Source organism: Penicillium hispanicum (genome assembly GCF_028827665.1).
Source record: "Penicillium hispanicum strain IBT 35686 chromosome Unknown utg000008l_segment0_segment0, whole genome shotgun sequence".
In the NCBI taxonomy this organism is placed as follows: Eukaryota; Fungi; Ascomycota; class Eurotiomycetes; order Eurotiales; family Aspergillaceae; genus Penicillium; species Penicillium hispanicum.
This window is the reverse complement of record NW_026623200.1, coordinates 466,583-493,450: the sequence shown is the minus strand read 5'-3', so window position 1 is coordinate 493,450 and position 26,868 is coordinate 466,583. Positions and strand designations below refer to the sequence as shown.

The 26,868-nt window shown below is 53.3% G+C and overlaps 13 protein-coding genes across 13 annotated transcripts; 8 read left to right on the top strand and 5 right to left on the bottom strand.

The window, feature by feature from the left end:
• Window positions 1-59: 59 nt before the first annotated feature.
• On the bottom strand, window positions 60-522 carry N7459_009023 (Erg28 family protein; the record flags this gene model as incomplete). The annotated part of the gene is made up of 2 exons (XM_056948191.1): window positions 60-407; window positions 460-522. 2 exons carry the CDS (start codon window positions 520-522, stop codon window positions 60-62), a joined length of 411 nt encoding a protein of 136 aa, XP_056795416.1.
• Window positions 523-534: 12 nt separating this feature from the next.
• Window positions 535-1,774, top strand: N7459_009022 (ketoreductase; the record flags this gene model as incomplete). The annotated part of the gene is made up of 3 exons (XM_056948190.1): window positions 535-539; window positions 614-848; window positions 914-1,774. 3 exons carry the CDS (start codon window positions 535-537, stop codon window positions 1,772-1,774), a joined length of 1,101 nt encoding a protein of 366 aa, XP_056795415.1.
• A 1,160-nt stretch (window positions 1,775-2,934) lies between these two features.
• N7459_009021 (uncharacterized protein) lies at window positions 2,935-4,200 on the top strand (the record flags this gene model as incomplete). Its single annotated transcript, XM_056948189.1, has 4 exons — window positions 2,935-3,117; window positions 3,148-3,288; window positions 3,343-3,716; window positions 3,780-4,200. The coding sequence occupies 4 exons, from the start codon at window positions 2,935-2,937 to the stop codon at window positions 4,198-4,200; spliced, it is 1,119 nt and encodes a 372-aa protein (XP_056795414.1).
• A 1,374-nt stretch (window positions 4,201-5,574) lies between these two features.
• N7459_009020 (uncharacterized protein) lies at window positions 5,575-6,303 on the top strand (the record flags this gene model as incomplete). The annotated part of the gene is made up of 2 exons (XM_056948188.1): window positions 5,575-5,600; window positions 5,658-6,303. 2 exons carry the CDS (start codon window positions 5,575-5,577, stop codon window positions 6,301-6,303), a joined length of 672 nt encoding a protein of 223 aa, XP_056795413.1.
• A 2,595-nt stretch (window positions 6,304-8,898) lies between these two features.
• On the top strand, window positions 8,899-10,575 carry N7459_009019 (uncharacterized protein; the record flags this gene model as incomplete). Its single annotated transcript, XM_056948187.1, has 8 exons — window positions 8,899-9,141; window positions 9,201-9,287; window positions 9,342-9,467; window positions 9,530-9,739; window positions 9,803-9,892; window positions 9,947-10,060; window positions 10,115-10,330; window positions 10,381-10,575. The coding sequence occupies 8 exons, from the start codon at window positions 8,899-8,901 to the stop codon at window positions 10,573-10,575; spliced, it is 1,281 nt and encodes a 426-aa protein (XP_056795412.1).
• A 443-nt stretch (window positions 10,576-11,018) lies between these two features.
• On the bottom strand, window positions 11,019-12,086 carry N7459_009018 (uncharacterized protein; the record flags this gene model as incomplete). The annotated part of the gene is made up of 1 exon (XM_056948186.1): window positions 11,019-12,086. The coding sequence occupies one exon, from the start codon at window positions 12,084-12,086 to the stop codon at window positions 11,019-11,021; it is 1,068 nt and encodes a 355-aa protein (XP_056795411.1).
• A 217-nt stretch (window positions 12,087-12,303) lies between these two features.
• Window positions 12,304-12,830, bottom strand: N7459_009017 (CoA-binding protein; the record flags this gene model as incomplete). Its single annotated transcript, XM_056948185.1, has 2 exons — window positions 12,304-12,683; window positions 12,746-12,830. 2 exons carry the CDS (start codon window positions 12,828-12,830, stop codon window positions 12,304-12,306), a joined length of 465 nt encoding a protein of 154 aa, XP_056795410.1.
• Window positions 12,831-12,969: 139 nt separating this feature from the next.
• Window positions 12,970-15,870, top strand: N7459_009016 (Rad4 family protein; the record flags this gene model as incomplete). Its single annotated transcript, XM_056948184.1, has 1 exon — window positions 12,970-15,870. One exon carries the CDS (start codon window positions 12,970-12,972, stop codon window positions 15,868-15,870), a length of 2,901 nt encoding a protein of 966 aa, XP_056795409.1.
• A 1,094-nt stretch (window positions 15,871-16,964) lies between these two features.
• N7459_009015 (uncharacterized protein) lies at window positions 16,965-19,121 on the top strand (the record flags this gene model as incomplete). Its single annotated transcript, XM_056948183.1, has 1 exon — window positions 16,965-19,121. One exon carries the CDS (start codon window positions 16,965-16,967, stop codon window positions 19,119-19,121), a length of 2,157 nt encoding a protein of 718 aa, XP_056795408.1.
• Window positions 19,122-20,158: 1,037 nt separating this feature from the next.
• On the top strand, window positions 20,159-21,106 carry N7459_009014 (putative HAD superfamily hydrolase; the record flags this gene model as incomplete). Its single annotated transcript, XM_056948182.1, has 2 exons — window positions 20,159-20,247; window positions 20,299-21,106. 2 exons carry the CDS (start codon window positions 20,159-20,161, stop codon window positions 21,104-21,106), a joined length of 897 nt encoding a protein of 298 aa, XP_056795407.1.
• A 402-nt stretch (window positions 21,107-21,508) lies between these two features.
• On the bottom strand, window positions 21,509-22,559 carry N7459_009013 (uncharacterized protein; the record flags this gene model as incomplete). The annotated part of the gene is made up of 3 exons (XM_056948181.1): window positions 21,509-22,027; window positions 22,101-22,247; window positions 22,401-22,559. 3 exons carry the CDS (start codon window positions 22,557-22,559, stop codon window positions 21,509-21,511), a joined length of 825 nt encoding a protein of 274 aa, XP_056795406.1.
• Window positions 22,560-23,950: 1,391 nt separating this feature from the next.
• N7459_009012 (uncharacterized protein) lies at window positions 23,951-25,826 on the bottom strand (the record flags this gene model as incomplete). The annotated part of the gene is made up of 2 exons (XM_056948180.1): window positions 23,951-25,540; window positions 25,593-25,826. 2 exons carry the CDS (start codon window positions 25,824-25,826, stop codon window positions 23,951-23,953), a joined length of 1,824 nt encoding a protein of 607 aa, XP_056795405.1.
• Window positions 25,827-26,018: 192 nt separating this feature from the next.
• N7459_009011 (HD domain-containing protein) lies at window positions 26,019-26,717 on the top strand (the record flags this gene model as incomplete). The annotated part of the gene is made up of 2 exons (XM_056948179.1): window positions 26,019-26,055; window positions 26,107-26,717. The coding sequence occupies 2 exons, from the start codon at window positions 26,019-26,021 to the stop codon at window positions 26,715-26,717; spliced, it is 648 nt and encodes a 215-aa protein (XP_056795404.1).
• Between the last annotated feature and the right edge of the window lie 151 nt (window positions 26,718-26,868).

The window sequence follows — 26,868 nt, the reverse complement described above, 5'->3', positions numbered from 1 at the left end:
AGTATCTCGCCGGGTGATTCATTAGAGGATGCCTTGCGAACATCGCTCGCATTTCCAACTTATGCGCTCAAGTACGCCTCCCGTTGGGTCAACATCCATGCCACCGAGGACGACGCCACAATCAATGGGCTCAGGAACCGCCCACGCAGAGAAGCGCTTCCAAACACCAGTTCACCCACAAAGTGTGCCAGCGCAATCCCGTAGGTCCAGATGGCGAGGTCGTATGCAACGGCGGAGTTGATGTTGTAGGCGGCCGTCATGCGCACGACCGCAGAGAGGAAAGTCCAGGTACCAAAGACGCGTCCAGACAAGGGTTCAACAGGTACGGCGCCGTTCGTGTAGAGTTTCGAGGTGTACTCGGAGGAGCTGTATGCCTGCAGACTGTTGACCGCGGAGACAACGGAGACCTGGAATGCGGATGAGCGGAGCCCCAACGGAGTTGGAGGAGAGAAAACTCACGAAAACGAGCCACTTGGGCAGCAGGCCCTCAAAGGGCGGCAGGTAGGAGAGCAATTGGTCCATTTTGCGCGATCAATGAGGTTGGGAAGAGTTGGCTTGTGATGGACCAGACCGAGGGTGTTTGGGATTCTTGGCGCTGATCGTCCCCAACAAGGCTGCATCTCTTTTTTCCCCGTACGCCCCGATTCCTCTCCACCAACAACTCGGTGTTCGCCATGGACGTGTCAAAGTATATCGACTGCCTCTCGCAATGGCCTGCTCACGTTGCCCCGGGTCTGCCGACCGTGGGCGCGCTGTTGCTGCTTGCAACTGGTGGGCTGGTCGTCGCGTGTAAGGCCTGGACGTTCTTGCGGGTGATTCTCAGCCTGTTTGTGCTTCCAGGCAAGCCGGTATGTACTCGGTGTTCGATGTCAAACTATACTCGTGGCAAGACTGACCACTCTGTTCCATCTAGCTGCGCTCATTCGGCCCCCCCGGTAGCTGGGCTGTCGTGACCGGTGCCTCCGACGGCCTGGGCAAGGAATTCGCGTTGCAGCTGGCGAAGGCGAAGTTCAATATTGTGCTGGTGTCGCGGACCGAGTCGAAGCTGGTGGCTCTGGCCGAGGAGATCACCACGCAGTTCCCGAATGTGCAGACCAAGATCCTGGCTATGGATTTCTCCCGCAACGAGGACGCCGACTACACTGCCCTCGGCTCGCTGGTCTCTGGCCTGGACGTGTCCATCCTGATTAACAACGTGGGCCAGAGCCACTCCATCCCCGTGCCCTTTGCCCAGACCCCGGCCGAGGAGATGAACAACATCATCACCATCAACTGCACCGGCACCCTACGCATCACCCAGCTCTTCGTGCCCGGCATGATCCAGCGCCGCCGCGGTCTGATCCTGACCATGGGCTCGTTCGGCGGCCTGCTCCCCACTCCGCTGCTGGCCACCTACTCCGGCAGCAAAGCCTTCCTGCAGCAGTGGTCCACCTCTCTCGGTGCCGAGCTGGCCCCCCACGGCGTCGACGTGGAGCTCGTCCAGGCTTACCTGATCACCTCTGCCATGTCCAAGATCCGCCGTGCGTCCGCCTCTATCCCGACTCCCCGTGCCTTTGTGCGCTCCGTTCTCGGCAAGATCGGTCGCCACGGTGGCTCGTCTGCCTACCCCTACACCTCCTCGCCTTACTGGAGCCACGGTCTCATGGCCTGGTTCCTCACCTCGGTTGGGACCATGAACCGCTTCGTGCTGTCTCAGAACAAGTCTATGCACGAGAGCATCCGCAAGCGTGCTCTGCGCAAGGCGGAGCGCGAGGCCCAGAAGAAGAGTACCTAAACTGGCATGGCAACCGGCACTGCGCCTCCCCCTTGTGTCGGCATTGCGAGTTCAAAATTCTATCTTTTTGTCGGTGAGATGGTGGTGAAGATATGTGTAATAGTCTACGAATTCCACGAGCGGGATGTTAGAGCGCGACATGTATAATATCATATCGAATTGCCAACCTTGCAACCAGCAGATGGGTTGGGTTCTACGGTAGATCCCAAGACAACGTCCCAATTACGAACATGCTGCCGGTCCATAGGTGCAGGTACACGATTCAGTAGTCTCGTCCGCGATGTTCCCTCCTCACCCAAGACCTACCTAGGTATGAGAGAGCATCTCTGAATAATCGAGTCCCCAGCCCCGGTGGTCGTCCAAACCCCAATGTTACATACTCAATCTTAGTCCCGAATACCTCCATGCCGGTAGGCAGGTTGCAGGATGGATCTAGCACATTGGAAGCAGTTCATCTCGAGCTTTAAAATGAGCCGACGAGATTTGCGCCGGATCTCAACCCGTTAAGGGCGGCTGTGACGGTCTGCGGCGGAATAGTGGCACGTCCGGGTATACAAGTGTTTCATAGTGTGTTTTTTGAAATTTATCCTTGAGCAGATGCCCAAGGAGTAAGTACGGAGTAAGATATCGCCTGCGAGGTCAGTCGATGACTTCCTGCTCCACTTCACGCTACCATCTATCCTGATTCATCCGGCTGATACATGGACGAGCAGTATATGGCCTCTTTAACGTCCTCAGCGAAGACATGCGACACCAGTGGAAATCGATGATACAATCAGCGGTCTGCATCGCCAACTCGCCCAACGGGACCGCGCCGCCTGAAACGCGGACGTGGGAGATTAAGTGGCAGTGGAGTCGGAACCCGCAGAGCCGTGCGCCTCTCAACACAGATCGAGAAGCTGATGAGATCCAGTCCGTATTGTCCGCGTCCACTCGCCAATCTCAAGGCCCTGCGAGCCCTACATCTCCACCCTTCAGACCGGTGGCGATCGTGTCCGCTGTCCCATGCTCTGACGCACCGTCTTTGTTACGCTTACTACATATTTACTTCTGTGGATGCAGGCATCCCCCCTCGGGGGCCCCGGATCTCTCGATGTCTTCGTATATGATGCTGCTCGGCGCCCATTCTTCCCTCGAGCCCTGACCTTGGAAACCCCTCCATGCCGCCGACTCTGGGTTCCCTCATCCATTCGCTCAGCCATAACTGGCTGGGCAAGGCGGATATCGCCGTCCAGACGGTGCTACTGGCAGTCTGCTTTGCCGCTGTTGGACTGCGGCTATGGTCGCGGCGTCTGCAGCGCGTGTCTCTACAGGGGAATGACTGGTTCATCGTGGGAGCGACAGTAAGTCACCACGTCCACCGGTTTGGATAGCTGTCCACTAACAGCCCCTGGGTTGTCATTATTGGACGGTACGCAGTAGAGCTGGTATTTGTCTTGCTCTGCGGAATGGGCCTTCATACCATGGAGGTCACCAGAATCGGTGGCCTCGAAGCAATCGTCCGATTCGACAAGGTGAGTGTCAGCACTGCCGCCGTACAGAGATCCTTCTTCTGATATCTGTCTCAGCTCACGTATGCCGGTGACCTTCTCTGGATCACGGTGGTCTGTTTGGTTCAAGTATCCATCCTTCACTATTACCTCCGCCGGTTCCCAGTCCGCATCGTCATGTGGCTGGCATACGGTATGCTGGCGCTCTGCTCGGCCCTATGGATCGCAAGTCTGCTAGCAACGGCGTTCCTCTGTACGCCGCCGAAGAAGGCCTGGCTGGCCGACACCGACGGCCACTGCCGTGGCCGTCAGAAGCTGCGCACCGGCTGTGCTGCGTGCGGGATTATCCTCAACGTCTTTATCCTCCTCGTCCCCGTCCCAGCTCTCTGGCACCTGCGACTCGCCCGAGCCAGGCGGATCGCAGTGGGAGGCATATATATCCTGGGCATTATGTGAGTGCCTCCTATTCCAGTATTTCAGCAACACACATCCCCAGTGCAGTCCTGACGAAACAGCATCATCGTCCTCTCCGGGGTACGCATCAAAGTCGACCTCGACCTAAACCCCGCAGACCCTACCTATACATCGGCACGAACGTCCCTCCTTACATGCATGATACCCCTGGTGGGTATCATTGCCGCGTGTCTCCCGCTACTCCCGCCAGCCATCCAGCATCTCTCCGGAACAATGATGTTCTCCCCGGTAGCTGACGGGCCAGACCCTGCCCCCGTCTCCCCTCGATACTGGAAGACGGACGCCGTATCAAGCGCACAGGTGAAGGAACCGGAGATTCCATTGGTTCCGGGGGCGCGGACGCGCATGTCGACGAAATGGTCCGAGCTGGGATTCGGGCAGATCAAAATCACGTCGGACTGGGAAATCCATTCTACGCGAAACTCGGCCCGGTTGGATAAGGATTCTATTCGGCGGGGCTGAGGGCTTTCGTCTTGCGGCTGTGTAGTAGAACCCCATAGGGTTGAGAATGAATTGGAACTTGGGCTAGGCCCGGCGTTTCCCTTGCCCTGCTATGTCTCCTGTAGTACGGATTTAGTGGTGTGTGAAATCATTGGAGATGCGGCGATGTCTCTGGACGCCTTGGGTTTCGCGAGTTATAGTGAGCCGTCGCATCTCCTTCATCGACTAAAAGAACATTCCATTAACGGTTCAGTCATCAGGCATCTGTAGTTGTTATATATTCAGTGCAATTCTCGTGAGTATTCGTCTTGGTGTTTCCTGTGAAGAACCAGCCCATGTCCTCGACAACCCTGGAATATAATATGTCACATCTAGAATTGAACTTTTAAACTCCACCTGGACAACTCCAAGGCTGAATACACTTACTTCCAAGGTTGGTGGAAAGGCTGAGATAATCGGATGGGATTTTTTGGTCTGTTGCTCACTATTTTATAGGGCCAAACTGAGCATTTTTCTCTCTATATCAGCCGGCCAACTGGCCTAGTGGTAAGGGATCCTTTATCCCAGCCAGCACGTGTACATAAAAGACTAACAAAAGCGCAGGTAAGGCATCCGTTTCCGGTGCGGGAGATCGTAGGTTCGAATCCTGCGTTGGTCGTTGAATTCTTTTTGCTGTGATAAATCGAGTCGCTACGGATTTTTGTCCTACGAGAGATTGGGTTCATTTTTACTGAACTTCAGTATTTCACTCAATGGATGATTCTCAATGAGGTTACAGATCGGAGGGCTTCTGAAATCCCGCGCATGTGAACGACCGGACGGTCTCAGCGACATGTCTCCTGTTGGAGACCATATGAGTCTCCTCGTCCCGAGGGTTAGCTGCCTCAGTATGACTGTGTGACCGTGTGACTCGGTAGGTAGAGTGAGTGCATACGAAATATTGACAGGGCGCCCAGTGGCGCCACGGCGATAAAAGAAGCGGTGAACCGTCTTTTATACAAGAGTCAGAAGCCGCCGTAAAGCGGTGATCGGACTTCTATTTTTCCCTTTGACCCTTACCTACCTAACACTGAGGTAGTTACTCAAGTAGTCGACAGAGCTTCCAAGGTCGGATTCTTCTTGATCAAAGCAAACGTTGTCGCTGGCCCCGACTTGTGTTCCTCACGCTCGACCAGCAACGATGAGACCATGCCACCAACTCTAGGACCGCTCGACTACGGGTGCACGGATTGGCGGATCAGTAGCCAAAAAGCCGCAGATCTGTACAGTTCTGGTACCAAGCTCTGGACGAAAGAGGATCTCAAAGACATAGAACAACAGTTGCACCAAGCCTATACGATGGAGCGATTTTCAGTCCGTCGAATCGATGGAAGCATAATCCAAATTTCCAATCCAATGTTCCAAGTACATAATCCTATCTGGTACGTGGGTATGGTATTCTTGACTCGATTTCAGCCAGCGATCTAAGCTTTTCCTAGGAAACCCTATGTCAAGTACCAAGAATATTGGAAACTTGTGAAAGCACAACCCTACGGCCCAATCGAAACCTACCTATGCTCTTATATTGTGGATTGGAGCAACCTAACTGCACGGAATTTTCGAGAGCTTATAGCACAACCTATGCAAGTCTTCGAGGAAAAAGACTTGTTGTGGCAGAATAGCAAGAGCTGCAAGCAGTTGATAGCCCTGGTCCAAGATCTACTCAGTAGAAGTACCGTGAAGAAAGTTCTCTGCTTTGGGCTCGGTGATTTTTGTCGCTCCGCGCCTGAATGGCTAAAAAGACAGCACGACTCGTGGGACGAGAACTCGGAGATCAAACATGTGATGGGCTGCATGATCCAGCATTCGATGGCTCTCACTATCGCTCAACATTGTCGCGGTAATGAGATGGTGCCGTTACTTGCTCAGGACCCAGAGTACACAGAGGTCGCAAAAGAGCTTCTGACTGAGAAGAAATTCCAAATCGTTGGACCCCACGGTGCAGGAGGATTCGCGGAAATCGACGAAGAATCAATCGTAATATCACCCTTTGCTGCCGCACCAGTCAAGCAGATTATCGCCGATCTCGGTCGGCCTGTGATCATTATTTCCACCGGCTTTGAGGTCTTCAACAGCAATGAGTAAGTCCGGCTTTATTCGTCCTCGAATCTGTCTAACCAGGCGACGTCACAGAAAACCACTGGCAGATGCTGAATCTCCCAGAACAAAGCAAATGTGGCTTGGTTATGATGCCTATAGCCTGCCAAGCCATTCGGATGATGTTGATATTTGCAGTGCATTGAATGGATTGCATTTGTATTGTAGACGCGAGTAGTCTCTGGGTTCGCAGCAGGCTTTCAGTCCGACGTGTACTGGAAATAAATTTGCCAGGCAGAGTGGGTAGTCTGTCGACCAGGTGGTATAGGAAGCAAACCACGAGAGTGATTCTGAAGAAATTCAAGAGAAAGCGGGTTAATAGGTATGACAGGTCACCTGGACATAAGTCCGAACGAGGCCAAGCACTTGGATAGGGACTTGCAGGGAACCCAGTTCATAGCCGTATAGATGTGGTGGTGGCCCATCCCTATCTTGTCTTCAGCTCTGTAGTGACTCGTGCGCTACTAGCTCATGGGCCGCTACTTGATAATGTCTACTATCAGTTCGGCCAACTGGCCTAGTGGTAAGGCATCCTTATCCCGATACACCAAATGTGTGATACTAACAGGAACGCAGGTAAGGCATCCGTTTCCGGTGCGGGAGATCGTAGGTTCGAATCCTGCGTTGGTCGTCGAACTCTTTTTTGCCATTTAATGGTTGTAATTCTTTTTGCGATCGTGAAATTCCGATATCGTACTCGCAATTCCCGTCGACATATCATAACCCCTGGTCCTATGATTGTCTTTATCGCGTGGGAAGGTGGCCATTACGTCGTGAGCGACGCATCAAGATCCTCACAATGTTCATAGATGTCCGTGTCTGGAACGGATCTCGTCTTATTCTTATAGCGCTCGGACTTGGAAGGCGCCCCCCACGATTCTACATATTTGTCCACGATCCCTCTAAACCCTTGCGACTATCATGCCAGCACATTTATCAAAGGCATTTTTACCAAAAGGGCGGACAGAACTGCGAGGTTGTCTTTGTGATGAACTGGGATAGCCTTACGTTGAGTACGATCTCTTTCTTTGAGATGTCAAAGAATGTGCAGATTACAGCCCGAGCATCCATCTGCGTGTTGCGGATGAGGAGCATATCGATGACTTGTATCGTTTTATTGATATCAGTCCTCCAGGGCCATCAATGTGTGCTCAGTCATCAATGGTGCAATTAATATCCATGGATAGAGACTGACACTGATGCTCTGGAGGAAACAGAGTTATTTCTCAATAGATCGACCCTACAGCCGTACCCAATTGCCAGAAGAGTATACATCGGTAAGTCGCTGTTGGAACTCCACTCAATTTTCTGACCACCAAATTGCGAATCTTTAGGCGCTCTAAAACGATGATTATGACGCCCACAGCATTCACTCGATAGATGCCGTCTGATGCGAACCTGAGTACAGTCTAGCTAAAATTGCTGGCGATAGAGCCTATGGCATAAGTCTGGCGGCATGCATTATTTATGTAACTCCGCCCTACTGAAGCCAGTCAAGACGGCTTTGTTGCCCTCTTCATGTTTAGATGACAATCTAAAGCCTCACTTTATTTCAGGGCGAACTCATTTTGCTAAGAATGGAAATGTCATGCTTTGTCGGAGGATTTTTATCTAGGGTCCTTCTAGCCCATGGCCCTTAAAGTTCGCATAAGTTCGGATATAATCATTGACCACCAACATCCGGAAAACTTGCAGGGCGTTTAACTGGCATGCTTAACTCTTTCCTAGAGTCATGAATACCAATTGCATATCTGGAGCATCTTGAATAAGGATGTGGTACAACAGCGGGAGTGAATTGTTTGAGAGACAGATGTTTCTGGGGTAAGTTTTCGGTGACTACGTGGCGACAAGTCCCTGTCTGCTTCTCAAATGGTGAGCACTGAGCATGAATAGGAAGATAGGAAAGTGTTGCAAAGACTTGATTACCCAATAGGAAGGGAATTGACACTGTTGGGTGCAGTGTATTTACCAAAAAACACATGGGACCCTGCGTTAGTCTACATCGCGACAGTTTGACAGGGCTCGCTTATCAACTTTACCATAAAGTTACAAAATAAAACCCCAATCCGTGTGCATATAAATCTAGAGATTTAAACGTGCTCAATATAGCAGAGAGCCCGAGTGTCTGTTCGGAAGGGCGTCGGCAGGAGGCGCTGCAGGTGCACATCATCCACGACCCGACACCCCCCTTGCATTCCTTCCTCCAACTATGATCGACGGAGATATTTCACGCAACAAGCCTCGGGGCATTCCGATGGTGGCGCCTGGAGATCATGTCAGCCACTATCAGTGCCAATCCTGGAAACAACATTCCAGGACAGCGTTGTTGACATCGCCAGTCGGGGAAATGATCGGGGACAAGGCGACGCAGGACAAACCAACCTGCCACCCCTTCATCCCAGCCATCCTAGGATGTCACCAAAGGGATCAGCGGTATAAGGACTCGACGACCTGCCAGTATCCCTCGCTGCTTCGCATTCCGCAGTCTTTCGCTTGCTCCCCCTTTCTGCTTGCTGGCCTAAACCTGTCGCTCGTCGACGTTAACTCTCGTTTAGCAGTCTTCTGAATCGCAGCATTGGCAAGATGGTCAAGTCTACCTACGCTCTTTCGCTCTTTACCGCCGTGAGCTTGGCAGTGCCGTTGCCGCAGGGCGGTGGTGGCCATGGCAATCTCATCGGTGCTGGAACTGCTGGTGGCGCCGTGAATGATTTTATTGGCAAGAAGCTGCTGGGATCTCTGACTCCCCGCGGCAATGCTGCGGACGAGGGTCAGAAGCACGGCAACCTGATCGACAGCATCCCAGTTGTCAATTCCCTGCTTGGCAGCGTAAGTGAACCACATGAATATCAGAAACAGCGTTGAATCTAACCAGAGGCCGAGTACAGGGCAACAAGCAGCAGCGAGATGTGCACGAGCGTTCTTTCACAAGTGACCTGAGCCACCTGCCTCTGCTGGGCAAGGTTTTCGGTGGCGTAGGTAGCCCTGTGTGATCAACATGAGAATATCGGTACTGACGGAGGTGTTAGGACCAAGAAAAGCCTGCGGACACGGACAAGCCCGCGGCCAAGGGTCACGATGCCAAAGGCCACCAGTCTCGCGACGTCGCTGATGCCCTGAGCAGCTTCCCCGGATTTGGTGAAATATTCGGCCAGGTATGTTGACAATGAATCTTTGCCTCATAAATGATACGTGTGCTAATGTGATATACGCCCAGAACCATGGTCAGAATGCCCACCAGAATGAAGGTCAAAACGCGGGTCAGAATGCTGGCCAGAATGCAGGTCAGAATTACGGCCAAAACGAGGGTGAAAACTGGGGACAAAACCATGGCCAGAACTATGCCCAGAACCACAAGCGAGACCTTGGCGGCGCCCTCAGTGGTGACCTGGGAAGCCTTCCTATCGTCGGAACCATCTTCGGTGGCGTATGTTTAGATAAACGCGCGTGCGATTCTCGTAAAGATCACACTTGCTAATGACTGTCACAGGGCGACAAGAAGGGCAAGGAGAGTGGCGAGCACCAGACCCGTCAGCTCCACGGAATCACTTCGTTCATCAAGCAGCTCACCAGCGGCGGAGTACGTTCCCGGCTTCATACTAGAAGCGAGCAATACTGATTGAAATATTCGCAGCCTGAGACTATCAGCCACCGTCGTCGTGGAATCGGTGAAATTACCAAGGCTGCCACTGATGCCGCTGATGCTCGCATCACGGAGGGTCTGGACGTGGCCGCTAACATGATTCCCGTATGTCTTGCTATAACCCTATACTTGAGGGCCTTGTTGTTGACTAGATGCCAGGAGCGCCGCGATGTGACCGAGGAGAATGCTGTCAAGCCCCAGCAGAGCCAGCAGGGCCAACAAGGCAAGCAAGGCCAGGATGGAAAGCAGGGCCAGGATGGCAAGAAGGGTAAGGAGAGCAAGGGCAAGGCCGACAGCCCCCTTAGCGGGCTCACTGGCAAGAACGGACTTGGTGCTCTCTTTGGCAATGCTCACCACGGCCTTGGCCTGTTTCCGGTATGTCTGCTCCGTCTACCATCCGTGAAGACACGGTACTAACTACTTAGATGAACCGCCGTGCCGCCCCTATCCAAGGTTCTACCCTGACTGACGTTTTGCTCAACGGCGGCGCCCTTGGTAAGCTGACCAAGGTCTTCTCGCCTGAGCCTCCCGCTCCTGATGCTGGCAAGGCTCCTGCTGCTCAGGGCAAGGGCTCGAAGGGCAAGGCCCCGTCCGGTGACAAGGCCGCTGCCTCTCAGTAGAGTGACCAGGTGGAAGTGGCATTTGATTGCTGGCTTCATCCATTCTATTCTCCCAGATTTAGTACAAGACTACACTTCAGGCCCTTGGTCCGATGCTGTGCTGTATTTATTGAGTTTGAGCCGCAATGTGATTTTGTTCAACTTGCACGAAGGATGGCATTTCAAATTCCAATTGAAGTATCACTTCGTCTGCTGAATTCGCGATATAGTTGCTAGAACACAGGAGACCTTTGTTGTGAGCCTTCACACCCATAGGGTCACGGAGCTAGACAAAGCCAAAAAAGAAGAACACCTAGGTCATAAGTCATTTCGTGCCTGTGGCTCATTATTCCTGGTTAGGACAACTCCGTCGAGTGTCCTTGGGGTATCGAATCATTAAATGCGACCAAAGCCAAAAACCCATCAAGAAAAAAAAAACAACTGAAAAAAGAAACCCCACTGGATCAGTCAAAGTCCATCTCCAGATCATCGACCTCCACCGTCGTGCCCAGTGCTTCTTTGCCTTCCCGAATCATCGCTTGTAGCTGTCGGTTGAGCCGCTTGATACTCGCATCTTCCTCGCGTTCCTTGCGCCGCATCTGAGCCGCGTACCGCTGCATATCGGCCGACGCGGGACCATCTCGCGAGCGAGGCGATGATAGAGCAGTGTTTCTGGTTGGTGTGGAAGGCCGTACTGAGGGCACGGCCGGTCTCCTACCCAGCCGCGGCATGACTGCTGATCGGCGTCGGGGACTGGAGGCCTGGTGAACGCGACGGGCCCGCAGAGAAGGACTGCCCGAGTCCTCATTGCCCACAAACGGGTCGGTAGGCTCGGCGGGGATCACCACCCAGTTGCCGTCAATGTCTTCCTCCGGATACTGACCGGGGATGGGCGTTCGGAAGATGTGGTCCTTTTCCGCTGATATCGAGGCGGGCTGCCAGTTGGGACTGAACGGTGCTTGTGGTCCGGCTTGCATATCGTAGCCTTGACCCCCGCCGGCATAGAATCCCCGGAATGCACTGGACCAGCAGAGATCCAGCACTTTCCCAACTGCGTTGATCACGGTTCGTCCCCAGCCGACGCGGTTTCCTGTCGGGCTGCCGCCATCGGTGGTGGGTGATGCGAGAATCGAGTCACGGCGACTGCGCTTGCGACTGGTACCGTGGTATTCTGGACCTATCGAGTCCAGGCTGGCATCGAGGGATGGAGGAAGAAAAGACTCGCGGTAGCGGTTTGGACGATAGTCGAGCTCTGCGGGGGCGTGGAAATCATCGGCTCCGCTTGTTTGGCTGTGGTGGTAGTCGGATTGTAGGAGCGGCGAAGCACTGCGGAGTTCAGACGAAGTTTCGAATTTGGATGAGAGCTTTTCGGTATCGCGGCGGGGCCGCTTGCGACTAAGAGAGAGAGAATACAGCGATGAGGAGGCCGTGGCAGCCGAGGGTACTTGGAAGAGCTGCGAGTGGGCGCTGGCGAGGTCGAGTTTGGGCGGCGACGACGCAGAGTGCTGGAAGACAGCATGCATATCTGGCATGTTGGCGCAGATGGGAGGAGAAAAAAGCACTCGACAATGCGAGAGAACCCTCTCCCAACGGGTTGGATGTGGAGGAAAAAGCAAAAGTTGACTACCGTGAACGGCTAGTGTTGTTTCTATAACAACAAAGCGTCATCGCTCCCGAGACAACACTCCAGTTAACTACGCCTAAGCTCTTTGAGATCACATCCCCCCTCGCTTCTCACGACTCCCACTCCTACAGTCGCTGGCTGGTCCACTTTACCCCTGCCGCGTCCAGTCCGTCATCGCCATCCACCAGCACGCACCATCCCTCGTCGCCCTGTCCGCCGTCTCCCGCAATCACTGCTTCGAAGTGCGCGCGGGCGAACTCCAGCACTCCGTCATCGAACGTGCCAGGCTGCAACCAGACGGCAGGGATACCGACCGAATGTGCCTCCTGCAGCACCTTGAGGGTCACCGGCGGCGGAGTCACCACTGACAACGAGGTCTGCGTGGGCGAGGGCAGTCCGGACGGCGAGGGGACCGTATCGTACGCACGCGAGGGGAGAGAGATCTGCGCTGCCCGCGGATTCAGCGGTGTCACAGGCAGCGAGTGCTGGTGATACCATGCGAGGACTGTAGAGAGGGATGTTAGCAAGACGATGCCCCGCTGCGACCGTGATCCCGATTCCCCATACTCTTGTATCCGAACTTGTGAGTGTCGTTGCTAGCGCCCGCCACGGCGAAGCGTGGGGAAGAGAAGAATCGCTTGACAGCCTCCATGAGAGCAAGTCGAAGGGAGAGTGCAGGAGGAGTAATACTGGCGTGGATGGAATGCGCGCTTCCAGGTGGGCTTGTAGACCAGTAGTCGTGGAGTGCAATGGTCAAGTCTGGAGTTGCAGCTCCCAACCCTCCGGAGACAATGACCTCGGCACCCGCCGACGCAATCGTCGCTCTTCCTTCGCCCATCTCCCTCCGCACCTTCGGCGCCAATCCACATTTCTGCCCTTCTCCACTCCCAACCCTCTCGAAAACCGATAGCTCCAGAATCCCGCGCATGCCGCCGTTCGTCCCCCGCAAGCGCTTCTCCTCGGAGGACCCGCCCCCGGCCAAACGTCAGGCCCAGGCCGACAACCCGCCCGCCAAGCCTGTCGCCATCGCGGAGTCAGATGCCGATTCGGACTCTGATTCCGACTCATTACTGAGTGACGTGCCGGAGGCGGAGGAGCTTGGCGCGGGCGACAATGCTGCCACCCAGGGCTTGCGCGCTGGCGAATCCGACGAGGATGAGGATGACGACGATGACGAAGACGACGATGAGATCGACTGGGAAGATGCTATCGATACAAAGACCACGAGCGCCACAACGCCTACCCTTCCTGGCCCAGAGTTACAAGACCTCGAATTAACGCTGGACAAGAACGAAGCCCACGTCTCAGATCTCCTGGATGGCAAGAAAGGGCCAACGAAGATTGAGCGCCTGATTCGCACCCAAACGCATTGCATACATGTCCAGTGCTTGCTATTTCACAACGCCATCCGCAATTCCTGGGTCAACGACAAGAAGGTCCATGACCTATTACGTCATAAGCTGCCCGACGGCATTCACAAAGAAGTCAAGAAATGGCGGATCGCGACTGGGTTGGAGATCCCGGAGCGCAAGCCCGAGCCGCCCAAGAGCAAGAAAAAAGGGAAACAAGCTCGAAAGAGTAAGGACTGGGGTGAGGATTCAGAGCGGTTGGAGCCAGGGCAGCCGGATATGAGCCGCGGAGATCCAATTCTCCCGCTTCTCAAGGTCCTCGTTGCGTATTGGAGGAAGCAGTTCCGCATCACAGCGCCTGGGCTGCGGAAGCATGGCTATCGCCCTGTCTCCTCGCTCGAGGCGGAGATCAACGACTTTCGCAAGGAGGAACACGATCCAGAGCGGCATGGTGAACGCATTGTCAACGTGGAGGAGTTTCGGTTGACAGCAGAGCGCATGCAAGGCTCCCGAGATGTCGGCGCGCAGCTGTTCACGGCCCTGATCAGAGCTCTTGGTATTGAAGCAAGACTGGTTTCAAATCTCCAGCCACTGGGATTTGGCTGGACCAAGGCAGAGACGTATACACCATCCAAGACGCAGGGCCATGCGAAGGCCGCGGAGACCGAGCCTAGCTCTGAAGAATCTGGATCTGATTCTGGTTCTGGACAGAAATCAAAGCCCCGAACGAAAAGTGCTCAGTTCGACAAGGATCTCCCATTCCCTGTATATTGGACTGAAGTCGCCTCCCCAGTCACTCACGAGATTATTGCCGTGGACCCTTTGGTGCTCTCCAACCCTGTGGCACCAACCCAGGACCTACAGGCCGCCTTCGAACCCCGGGGTGCCAAAGCTGAACGAGCCAAGCAGGTGATATGCTATGTAGTTGCGCACTCAGCCGATGGATCCGCCAAAGACGTCACTACGCGGTACCTCCGACGACGGACGTGGCCTGGCAAGACGAAGGGATTCCGAATGCCAGTGGAAAAAATCCCAATTCCTGGTCGTCGAGGCCAATACTTCGAATTTGACTGGTTTCGAGTTACCATGCGCGGATACGAACGTCCACCGAACCGGAAAACAAAGGTGGATGAAATCGAAGACACAAACGACCTTCAACGAAAACAACCAGAGAAGAAAAAGCCCACGCAGACTGGAGATACACTTCAAAGCCTCCGTACATCGACTGAGTTTGTGTTGGAGAGATTCCTCCGCCGCGAAGAGGCGCTTAAGCCCGGTGCAGAGGCCGTGCGTACCTTCGTGACGGGCAAAGGGGCTCGTGCCAAAGAAGAGCCCGTGTACCGCCGGGCAGACGTCGTCAAATGCATGTCAGCCGAGAGCTGGCACAAAGAAGGGCGGCAGATCCAACGTGGAGCGGTGCCCCTGAAGAGAGTGCCTATTCGAGCTGTGACTCTGATGCGTAAGCGTGAAGTAGACGAGCTCCAGCGTGCAACGGGAGAGAAGCCGATGCAGGGACTGTATGCTCGCAACCAAACCGAATATATCATCCCACCCCCAATTCGCGACGGCATCATCCCTAAGAACGATTATGGCAATATCGACTGTTTCGTCCCCAGCATGGTACCCCGCGGCGCCGCCCATGTCGCCTTGCCAGGCACTGTGCGAATCTGCAAGAAGCTGGGGATTGACTATGCAGAGGCAGTCACCGGATTCGAGTTCGGTTCAAAAATGGCAGTTCCGGTGATCCAAGGCGTCGTTGTCGCCGCCGAGAACGAGGATCTTCTCAAGGATGCCTGGCGCGCCGATGCTGCTGAAAAGCGCAAGCGCGAGCAACTCAAAGCGGAGAAACGTATTTTGCAAACATGGCGGAAATTCTTGTTTGGACTGCGCATCGCTGAACGCGTTCGAGAAGAGTACGGCGGCGGCGACGTGGATGCGGGCCGTGAACGAGAGGACCACAACCCCTTTGCAGTTCGAAAAAAGAATCAGCAGCAATCTGACAAGTCGCCCGAGCGTGTGGATGATCACCATTTTCAAGATTCCGGGCATGACCCCGTTGACCATGGCGGTGGTTTTCTTCTCCCTGGTGAACATGACGGCAACGCAGACGACGGATTGATTGTGGAACACCACGAAGATGATTCGAAACAGGCAACGGGGGTCGGCGAGGCTCAGGATCGAACCCTCAGCGGCAGAGATGACGGATTGTCTAACGAGGTGTGCTCGGTTCCCATCTCCATATCATCCGGGGAGAGCGAAGACATGGACGACGATAAGAATGACCGCGGGGACTCTGAGTCTGATTACGCCCCGCCAACACGAAGGAGTGGCCGGCGTCGCTGACTTGATTCAAATAAGACGAGATATGATTGAACTGTAATAATAAATTGGGTGGATATCCATCGATACGCGAGATTCACACACTGGAACATCAAGATACCCAAATAGTTTTCTCAAAATGTGAATCAAGCTATCTCTCTCATGATGGGATCGATGCATAGTGGAATCGAGAGGTTGGAAGCAGATAGATATAAAGTCTCTGTGGATGACCTTTGCAATGATCTTGTTCCCCTCTAATTTGGACCAATGAGTGAACTCGCCGAAAATCATGCTACAAGAGCGGCCGAGATTGTACTCTGAGACAAAAGGTTGGTTGCAAATGATTTGAACGATCATATCCGATGACTATGTAACGAATCATGCATAGCAGTAACTAGGATAATCTGCTAGTGCATATGCAACATCCTTTACTTGATAGGGCGGCAAGGCTAAACCCGACGAGTCAAAAAAAACAAAACAAAACATACAGCAGCAAGGATTCGTATGAAAGAGCCTGATCGCAAGGCGAGGTGAAAGATGTCATTTGAAGAGAAACATTGAAAGCGTCAAAAAATTGCCCGAAGAATTCTTCACGGCCAATGAGCCTGATTGCGAGACATGATATCTCGTCAGAAAATTCTTGAACGGGCTTTAATCAGACTCGCAATATCCCGAAGCAATTCAACAAAAAATTCCACCTTGAAATTGGAATTTGGGCAGAGACAATAGTTGGGGCCCCGAATCCCAGGGCCAAGGATAAATACTTGATTTCGCCTGTAGTAGCAATACCAGGCAATTGCCTCGGTCTAGTAAGTATGAGAGCTGTACTACCCCTACAACGAACTTTTTAAAGAGGTTGTTTTAGTGAATTTAGATAGTACTGTATATACCTATTATAACTTGAGCTAGAATTGAACCCGATTGAAACCGAGTAAAATATGATGAAGACAATGGATGTAGAGACCATAGTTATTACACGTATTAGTGACTAATCAATACCAGTCCACGTGACGCAAGACCTCCAACCCAAACATCGAGGGGTAAAAATGTCAGGCACCCATCGCAACAATAACATACTGTCTTTTGCCTTCTCCTTTGTCTTCTCCCCTACTAACCCTATGGACACCCACAGCTCGCCCGATTACAAGGCTCTTTTTCACCAGGAAAGAGAGAAACGAAAACAGGAAGAAGAGAGGCGAAAGCACCTCGAAGACCGACAAAAAAAGACGACCCTAGTGGAATTTCTTCGCTATTGCCACAATGTACTGTCGCGACCGTTGCGAGTCAGGGAATCTTCTACCTCAACAAAAGGAGAAATCCCCATCCCCAAAGGAAAGCACTGTCCGACGCGGCTCAAGCGATGGGAAGGCTGCGCAGCCCAGCAACAAGACATTTATAACTCCCTCCGTCGATATCTCCAACCAGAGCAAGATGCACCACGCCTATTTCCGTCAAAGATCGTGCTAGACGGGCTCAGCGAACACTTTGAGGGGGCAATGGGCAGTGAATACGACCTTCAGACATATGAACGACTTGCAGTAGAGGACCATACGCGCCAAATCCTCTTAGAACTGTGCAAAATACCTGCTGCCCAAAAGGAGTTTGGACTTGGTGATGGAGTCTTACTCGACAGCCATCCCAATATCTTGAATGAGACCGAAAATGAAAGTGTTGAAGCAGAAAAAACAGAAAAACCAGAAACAACAAACCCCGGCGGCAAGCCAGATCAGTTCTTTTTTCATCGAGTTGATAACAAAACCGCTACCCTAATCACCACTGTCGAATACAAGCCTCCACATAAGCTTCCCTTAGCGGATATCCATAGGGGGCTTTGCGATATGAACTTATGGAAAGAGATGGTTTGGTCGAACAAAGTACCCAGAGGCGAGGCTGAGTCATTGGTATATAACTCGCAACGGCTTGTCTGCTCAGCCATTGTCCAGGAATACCATGTGATGATCCAAGAAGGACTGGAGTATTCCTACCTGACTACTGGATTTGCCCTTATACTTCTTTGGGTTCCATATTACGAGCCGAGCACCTTGTGTTATTACTTGTGTGAGCCTAATCAGGATGTGTCTGATAGTGATGGAGATCTCTTACACCCCAACACATCCATTGCAAGGGTTCTCTGTCTTTGTCTCATGAGCCTTGGCTCTCGTCGGCGCGATCAAGAGTGGCGAAATATGTATTGTTCAGACGTTCTGACCTGGACTACTCTTTTCGATATTACGCGTGAAAGCACTCGCTCGCAGCAGGGTCCACCCTCAGATGGCACAGATTATGTGAGCCCTTCTTCGGCCGCTACTAGCTCGGAGTACCAGCCATCTTCATCTCCAGTTGAGTCAACCACACCAACCCGCCGAGTACGAGCAAGAGCTCAAGGCGGCTGCGCACCATCGGATCTTGGCGATCATACAGGGTTTCCGGAATCATCAGACTCTGAAACAGACCAGGGGGCACCAGGACGAAAGCGAGGCATCAGTCAAGTTGAGCTTTCACCCTTACAACGAAATTCTCACCAGAGGGGGCGCGTGGATCCGAACGATATAGCCTACCGACAGCACGCACCGTTTTGTTCACAGCGTTGCCTTTTAGGCCTACGGGATGGGACAGCTCTAGATGATTCTTGCCCAAATATCGATCTCCACCGGCAAAACGGGGATGGGGTGTACCATCCTATCACTGCTACGAGCTTGGTATCACTCCTTAAGCAACAAATGGATGAAATCATTGATCGATGCATCCCATTTGGGTCTTGTGGGTCATATGGGGCACCTTTCAAGCTCACTTGTTTTCCACATGGATATACCGTTGTCGGAAAGGGAACAACATCGGGTCTTTGGAAGAAGTTTGTATCCCGTGAGGCTGAGATATACCATATTCTACGAGAAGCACAGGGGTCAGCCGTTCCGGTTTTCTTTGGTACAATAGACCTCGCAAAGATCTATTTTTTGCACGGGGCTGGACAGATTCGTCATATGCTCGTTATGGGCTGGGCTGGTGAGAGTACGGCAGGACTCGAGCAAACTGCAGACCTTCGCAGGGAGATCGAAAGGTCCAAACAGAGAATCCGCGCTTTGGGGGTGCGGCACCTAGACCTTCGGCCTGATAATATCCTTTGGAATGCCGAGCTGGGACGGGCTTTGATTATCGACTTTCACCGGTCCGAGTTGGACTCTCGTCCCGTTCCAAAACGGGTCGCGTCATTGAAAAGACCTCGGCACAAACCGCCGATGCCCAAAGCCAAGCGAGCACGAAGTAGTCTAGTTTAGGATGCTGATGTCCACAAATGGATCAAGTCCACCTCGCTCTCAGAGAGCCCTCAGTATGCCCCTGAGGGATAAGAGTATATCAAGAGAAGGTGACACTAGCTGAGCCGCTATTCAACCAGATCCGCAACATGAATATGCACGTCGACGCAAGAAGAAAGCTGACCGATTTGGCTTACATGAAAGCGTGTTCTAGGATCCGTTCAAGCCCGTTTGCTCCAGGCCGCCTGGACACGACTCTACCGCGGGATTTCACTAAAAACATGCCTGCCGTGGTTAGAACGGGAGAAAGGAAAGTCGGTGTCTCATAAGCGATGGTCTCTGTTGAGGGCTGTTTACAGGACAGGGGCCTGTCAACTAGGTAAGAAGAAGGGAGAAGTATCAAGGGAACGATCAACCTAGACTGGAACAAGACTGATTTTTGAGGACCCAACCCTCTTGAATCATGCTATTTCTCTCAGTCTTGCGACACCCTAGGTCCCGATCATGATGATTTAGAAGATTTGAAATCAAATACGAAGAAAGCGTATCTCAACAAAAAAAAAGGAGAGGAACACAATATAGAGTCCTTCCAGAATCAAGACCCCTTATACTCGGAGCCGTTTATAAAAGCCCTATAACACTCCCAAAGCAAATCGATAAGACCCTTAACACCACAACTTTCGTATCTATAGTCCCCTATCTCGCGTGGGGGTAGCCTGCTGAGTATGGACCTTGACATCTTTGGGAATAACGGGGTGAGACTTTGGTGGTTTTTTGTCTTGTGTGTTCCCATCACTCTGTTTGCCTATGTCTTTTATCTTTGGGATCCTCGGGTTCTTAGGCGGTGCTGGATGAGGTTCTGGAAAGGATGTCGTGGTGTGAGGCGACACATGACGGCGAGGAGCGAGAAGGATCCGAGTCTGATTGTGTGATAATGCTTGTAACGATAACGCTGAAGACGTCCATTCCAGAGAGGATTTGGTTGCTTTCCATCTCTTGAAGCACATTGGGTAGCGGCAGCTGGTGGGGAAACTAGTCAATGTAGGGCGGGGCACATAATGGGACTCTCTGAGAGGGACGGCTTACACGTCGATATCCAGGACCTCATTCCAATCCTCTCCTCGGGACTCATGGCCACCGAGATAGGGTAGGTTGTCCAGACCGAAGTAGGTGAGCCCTACAGTTAACCGAGGCACAGCTTCCCGGCAATCCGGGCCTGCATTTTCGACATGGACGGCCTTCTTATCAACTCCGAGGACATGATTACTCTGTCCACGAACAAACTGCTCGAGAAATATGGACGGCCGGCCCTTACTCCGTTCATTCGAGCGCAGCTCATGGGAGTTCCAGACTCGACCAACGGCGACGTGTTCCATAACTGGGCCAAGTTGCCCATCTCGCGTGAGCAATCTGCCCGGGAACTGCGAGAACAAATGCGATTGCATTTTCCCAATTGCACGCCGCTGCCTGGCGCGCAGAGGCTATTGTCGAGCCTCAGCCGTGCACGTAGTGCGTCTGGAGACCAGATTGGCCTGGCATTGGCATCTAGCACCAAGAGCGAAACCTACGAAGTCAAAAAGTCGAGGCCGGAAACGAAACAATTGCTAAACTTCATCCAGGCAGACAGGCAGGTCCTGGGAGATGACCCGCGGCTGGGACCGGGTCGAGGAAAGCCAGCACCGGATATATACTTGGTCGCTTTGCAATCGCTCAATTCGGGCTCTGGCGGGAAGCCCATCTTGCCCCGCGAATGCTTGGTGTTTGAAGATAGCGTGGCTGGGGTAGAGGCTGGAAGACGGGCGGGCATGAGGGTTGTTTGGGTACCCCATCCAGATGTGGCGGTCGAGTTTGCAACGAGACAGAAAGATGTGCTGGCTGGGAGAACGGGGATGATTGAGATCGGAGACGACTGGCAGCTGGGGAAGATTGATGACGGCTGGGGGGAAAGCATATCGAGTCTAGAACATTTTGACTACGAAAAGTACGGCATCGACGTGCGATCCTAGGGATTTTGATATAACATTTCCTCTCACGCAACGAGAGAAATCAGCTCCCACGCACAGCAGGATGGGGATCTATTTGCTGATGTAGATGAACGGTAGATTTCAATTTAGACTGCGTCCACATCTATCTTGTCAGCGAGTAGCTCAGCTGTATCCTACAAGACGTAACGGGGTTTATTGTCTGCATAGATTACAAGTTGATATGGGAAACACCACAATCACCCTTTGTAGTCTATTGCTATGTCATCAGAGTACCCAAATCATCTAATGCGTACAGGACTAGGAGTCCAATCAGTAGAAGTATGCCCTGAGACCGAACCCCCCCCCTCAACGCACTCAAGAAGACTGCCAACTTCAATGCAATGTTAAAAATAATCAGATCCCTGCAAGAAGCCCACCAGCACATCATACAATGCGAACCGTAAATATCAAGCGAAGGGTCTCCAGCTCATCGGGCCATCCGTACGCCTTTTGGTCGGAGAAGCTAGTCTCGGTAACTTGAATATCGAACCGAATCCCCGTGTCCTGGGAAACATTCTCCCACATCGTCTTGAACGACCGAGTACTGTGCAGAAAGAGCGACGAATTGAGGACAGGTAGCTGCAAATCCCTGGCTCGCTTGGTGCCGACCTGGGCACCGATGATCATGGATCCCGGTCGTTCGGCGAGTAGCTTGGTGACTATCCTTGCGCCCTCGAGTTGCTTGTCCCACTGCCACAGGTGGAAGAAGTTGCTCGCATGGATGATGTCCAGGTGCCCGCCGAGTTCGGTGGCAAGGCTGGACGGCGCAGGGCTGAAAATGTCGTATGTAAAGAACTTGACGTTGAGTTTGTCCTTATCGAGGAAGAGATCGTAGCCCTGGTCGATAAATTCGGCAACCATGTCTGCCCCGTAGACATTCTGCGCCGGAGCTCCTTCTGAGACCTGGAGATGTTGGTGAGTGACCATTCCCGAGTTTGTCGGCGCATGGCTGGAGAGTTGATCATCCGCCACTCACCAGAAGGCGCACTTCCTGTGCGAAGCAGCAGCCCAGGTCTAGAAATCCATGCCCACTCTTCACCCGTTCTAGCACTTCGGCGTAATACGGACAGAGCTGAAGGTCGAGGTCAAGGAAGGCGAATAAGCCAATCGACGGATATGGGATCTGCGTTTGGTGTCAACCTCATGGCCCGATCTGGATGGCCTTGTCGACTCGATTCGTTTCATACCACATTGTATGCGCGGTCTCGCTATGCAGCGTTCTTGGTCAGCAACGATTCAACTCTCGGGAGAATCAAGTATCGCGAGATCGCCATACCAGATCATTCACATGGTCCACGAGCTTGTCCCCAGGAATCCCACTCCACGTCTCCAACAAGGTGCGCGCGGGATCTTGAATCTGAGTGAGAGCGGGACGATACGCCCTCCCTTCCAACACACCCGGAGGCGCTTCGCTGGGCCCAACGCCACTGGCCATGTCCGAATCCCTCTAGCGAACACAACGGTTTTTTGATGCATCTTCCGTGAAGGTGCAGGGATCAGTGCCGATTCATATAAGATCCGCCATCTGGCACGGAGAAGGGCAGCGGAGCCCATCCGGGCGGGTTAGAAGTGCGAGTGCCAATCGGCTGGGTGGGTCACGGCGAGACCAAAAGTTGAATATCACGGGCCATGTGGTGTTCCAACTTTGTTTACATCCTTGGCCAATCAGATTGTCCACGCTTTTTCTCCCGGTTTCGGTTCTAGTGCGAAGAGAGTGAGCAGTATGTCGATCCTTCGACATTGCTTCCTCCCAGACCCTACGTCATTGACGGTGGGAGTGTAATAGCTTGTCGGACCAATTAAATGACATTGCGGGCACATCAACACACGGACAGAGAGTATGGGAGATTGATAATAGATGGGAGGATATCAATAAGTGTGTATCGAGTGTTTGGGTGACCATAGCTTGTGTTCTGATCGGCCCGCGGCAGCTCTTCGTTTCTAACGTCAGTACCTGGGAGACACCGGAAGAGAATTCTATACATCGTTTGCGATATCTGAGCGATGCCAGTAGGATTTGATCCCAACTGAAGGGCGTCCCATTCTGGCGGTACGGAGCCCTTCCCAGCACCGACGAGTCCGAGGGTGCCAGCACAGCTTCAAACTGGCCGGCTGGTGGATCTAGCATGACTTGGGACCAAGGCGATTCATATAGCAACTAGCATATCCCATTCAAGTAGGATAATCACCCAAGAATTCCAGCAATCTGGTCGCCACTATATGTTATCCACTGCAAAAGTAAGCCAAGCAGATGGAGTCGCCGGGGCCGTACGCGTCTTTGCAAATCCTGGACTGTCGGTTAGCGACGAGGTCATTCCCCATTCCCCCTTATGGCAATCTCGGCAGCGGAGCAGACCGTCTCATAAACGATACTATATCGGTGGAGTGAAGTGGTGCACGACAAAGTAAGGTTGCATTAGCCCGATTGGGTAGTAGCTGCGCAGGCCCACTTGGCGTCTCCAATCTGCACGCGGATTGGTTGATCTCTTCTATATTCTTCCAGATATTCAAGTATATCACCGACTATACAGACGTGCATACTTCCTTCGAGGGCAGTACCTGCGAGGACATCCCACCTGAACTAAATCCGTACGCGTCCATTCAGCATCAAGACAGATCCCAACTCGTCGCAACTCATTCCGATTTCAACGATAGTCTCGCGGAAGCCACCGGAGGGCACCCTCGTTCTCGGGATGGCTACCGAGAATATCGTGGCGTTGACAATCTACCCAAGAATTGCGCGCTAGCAAACAGTAGAATCAAGAGAAGGAACAATGACTTGATAAAGTCTATGTGCAGTTTGTGATCGTCTATTCAAACACAGTCTCAGCCCCGATATCGTGGTGCAGCCGATGGCGAATCCACGTCCCGGTATTCTACATCATCGTGGTCCAGGTCAAACTCTTCATCGTCGAAGGAGGGGCTGATGTGTACGGCGGGCGACGAGATCGGACTGTGTGCCACCCGAGGCCGGGACTTGAACACACTGGCGTACTCGGCGTCCTCTTCAAAGAGTTGATCTTGAGGTGTAGACGCCCCGGATCGTGGGCCACCGGGCTGAGATCTCGTAGATGACTTGCGAGGCGTTTCGAATTGGTTGGCAGGGAAGGAGGGTCGTGGGCCACGACGCTGCCGAGGGCGTACCTGCACCTCGTGCGATGGTAGGGGTGGGATGAGAGACATCGATTTACGGGTCCGTTCGACGAGGGTGTAGTTGCTTGGCGGTTGTTTGAGTGGTTCGGGCTCTGTGTCAATGTCTGCTTCGGATTGTTCGTCTGGAGAGAGGCGGACAATTGGCGTAGAGACGGTGCGAGTCTCCGTTTGCGAAGACTTGGATGTATCTTTCAGGTTTGCGCGCGGGCACGGCACATCTGACCTATCAACCGTTGGAGATGTCGACCGTTGGTCTGTAGGCTCCCCCGAGCATGTCGCTGGTTCCAAATCGATAGTTGCGTCGGGAATAGTATGTTCAGAACTGGCTCGGGGCTGGCCATTAATGCGGCTTAGGGCCTCATTGACTGTCGACATAAAAGCTCGATCCATCTCTTTCAGTCTTCGTCCGCTATCTGCAGGTTGTCGCACAGCTTTCGAGATGCTAGCCACCGTCAAAGATTGATGATCTCGGAACAACAGACGGGACTCCTGGGGTCGAGCATCCACGCCACTGCCATTCTCATCTCTCTTCCTGCGAAGGGTGTCATTGTATTCATGCCACCTACGCAGACGACTTCGCAGCCGCAAGACGCGCGCTTCCAGATCAATCACCAAGTCTTGCTTTGCGCCGCCACGGAGGCCATCCTCATTTGATGCCTGTGCGCGCGCCCACGCCTGCGAGAAAGGAAGTTCCAAGAACGAATCGGTGCTGCTGTGCGCTCCGCCGTCCAGCAATGCGGTAGCCCACTCCTCGCTGCCCAGCCAGTTCGCACGGAGCTCCCTTGCCAGGCCTTCCGCGTCGGCGTTCCCTTGGCCAGCGTCATGATTTGCGTTTATATCAGCTCGTTCCGCGAGCTCGATCTTCTTGTTGTCAAGAAGCCGTGAGAATCTGTCGTAGGTCTCATGTACCCGTGCGCGGCGTGCGCCCGTTGCACTGAGAGAGACTTGATGGGCGAGAATGAGCGGAATCAAGTTCTGATAATCTGTCGGAGAGAGAGCCGAAGCAGTCGACAATGTCATGGTGGGGTTCCAGAGCATATCGTTTGCGGAGACGGCCACCAGCTTGCGGAGAACAGCCGTGGAGAACACAGCAAGCAGCTCATCGAATTTCTCGCCCTTGCAGTCATCGAGCGAGGTTTTTCGGAGGATTGTCTCGCGGCCCAGATCGCCATTTTTCTTCAATTCGGTCAAAGCGCGGAATAGGGCTGCACGGAGGTTGACGGATTGCAGGGGCTCTAGCGGGGGGAAGAAGGGTCGGAGTTTCTATGCCGATGTTAGTATATTTCCCCTTCCTCCAGTTTGTTGCCCTCCGTACATTCTGAGCATACTCGGGATCCCAAATGGTAAATAGGTAGTAGAGGGCCCATTCCACCAGGCGAACCCGCTGCCGCTGGTTCTGCGATGACGGCGATAGCGAGCGGAGCGTAATCTCCGGCCAATCCTCGCGCTGGTCTAATTGTAACAGCTTCAGGTTGCGGAGAAATACTGTGAGATGCGACGGCGGCGACCAATCCAGGGGCTTGGGCCGTGCCGGCCTCGAGGCGGCCATGGTGCTGCGAGCGAATGAAAGTCGGAGTGTAGTAAACGGCGGCGATGTAAACAGCACGATAACCGGGGGTTTGCACCGTTTGGCCGTGCCTATCAATCCCGCGCTGTTTCTGGTTCTGGTTCGCTTTCATCTCCCCTTTTGACTTTCCCTCCCGCGCGCTGTTCTCCTCTCTCCTCTCCACTGCTCGCAGTCATGGGCTCCGACAACTCCTCCTGGACCCCACAGACCGGTAGGTTTTTGTTTTCCGCCGTGCTCAGCGGCCCATAACTGATCGCTTTAGTGCTGTCCACCCTTCCGCACCAGCCAGAGGAGAACACCACCTCGCCGATCCCGTTCTTCCACCTACTTGAGCGCCTCAAGACCACCAAGCGCGAAGGCTGGCGCCGCTTTGGGATCAATGGCGAATCGATCTCAGACCATATGTACCGCATGTCGATCATGACGATGTTTGCCCCGCCCGAGCTTGCTTCCAAGATCAACATCCCGCATTGCACCAAGATGGCACTGGTTCACGACATGGCCGAGTCGCTGGTCGGCGATATTACCCCGGTCGACAAGCACATCACCAAGACCGAGAAGGCCCGCCGCGAAGCCGCCGTCATGGACTACATCACCACCAACCTCCTTGGCAACATCCCCGGGGGCGCACTGTCTGCCCAGGAGATCAAGCGCGTGTTCGAGGAATACGAGGAAAACGTGACGCTGGAAGCCCAGTTTGTGCACGATATCGATAAGATGGAACTGTTGCTCCAGATGGTAGAGTACGAGCGCTCACAGGAGATCGATCTGTCCGAGTTTGAGCGCGTCGCTTCTCGCGTCCAGCTCCCAGAGATCCAGACGTGGGCTGCGCAGGTGGTCAAAGAGCGCCCGAAGTACAAGAACGCTGCATAATTGCCCGGCAGATTCTACGCCGAAACGCTGGGATTCGGTTCGGGTTGGCTTTGGAAGGCGTTTCTTTTATCGGTCTTTTTGGGCACCCTAGATACCATAGAGCGAGACGAGACCAGTTGCGACGAGCTTTACGAGGATGCGTGATGATGAT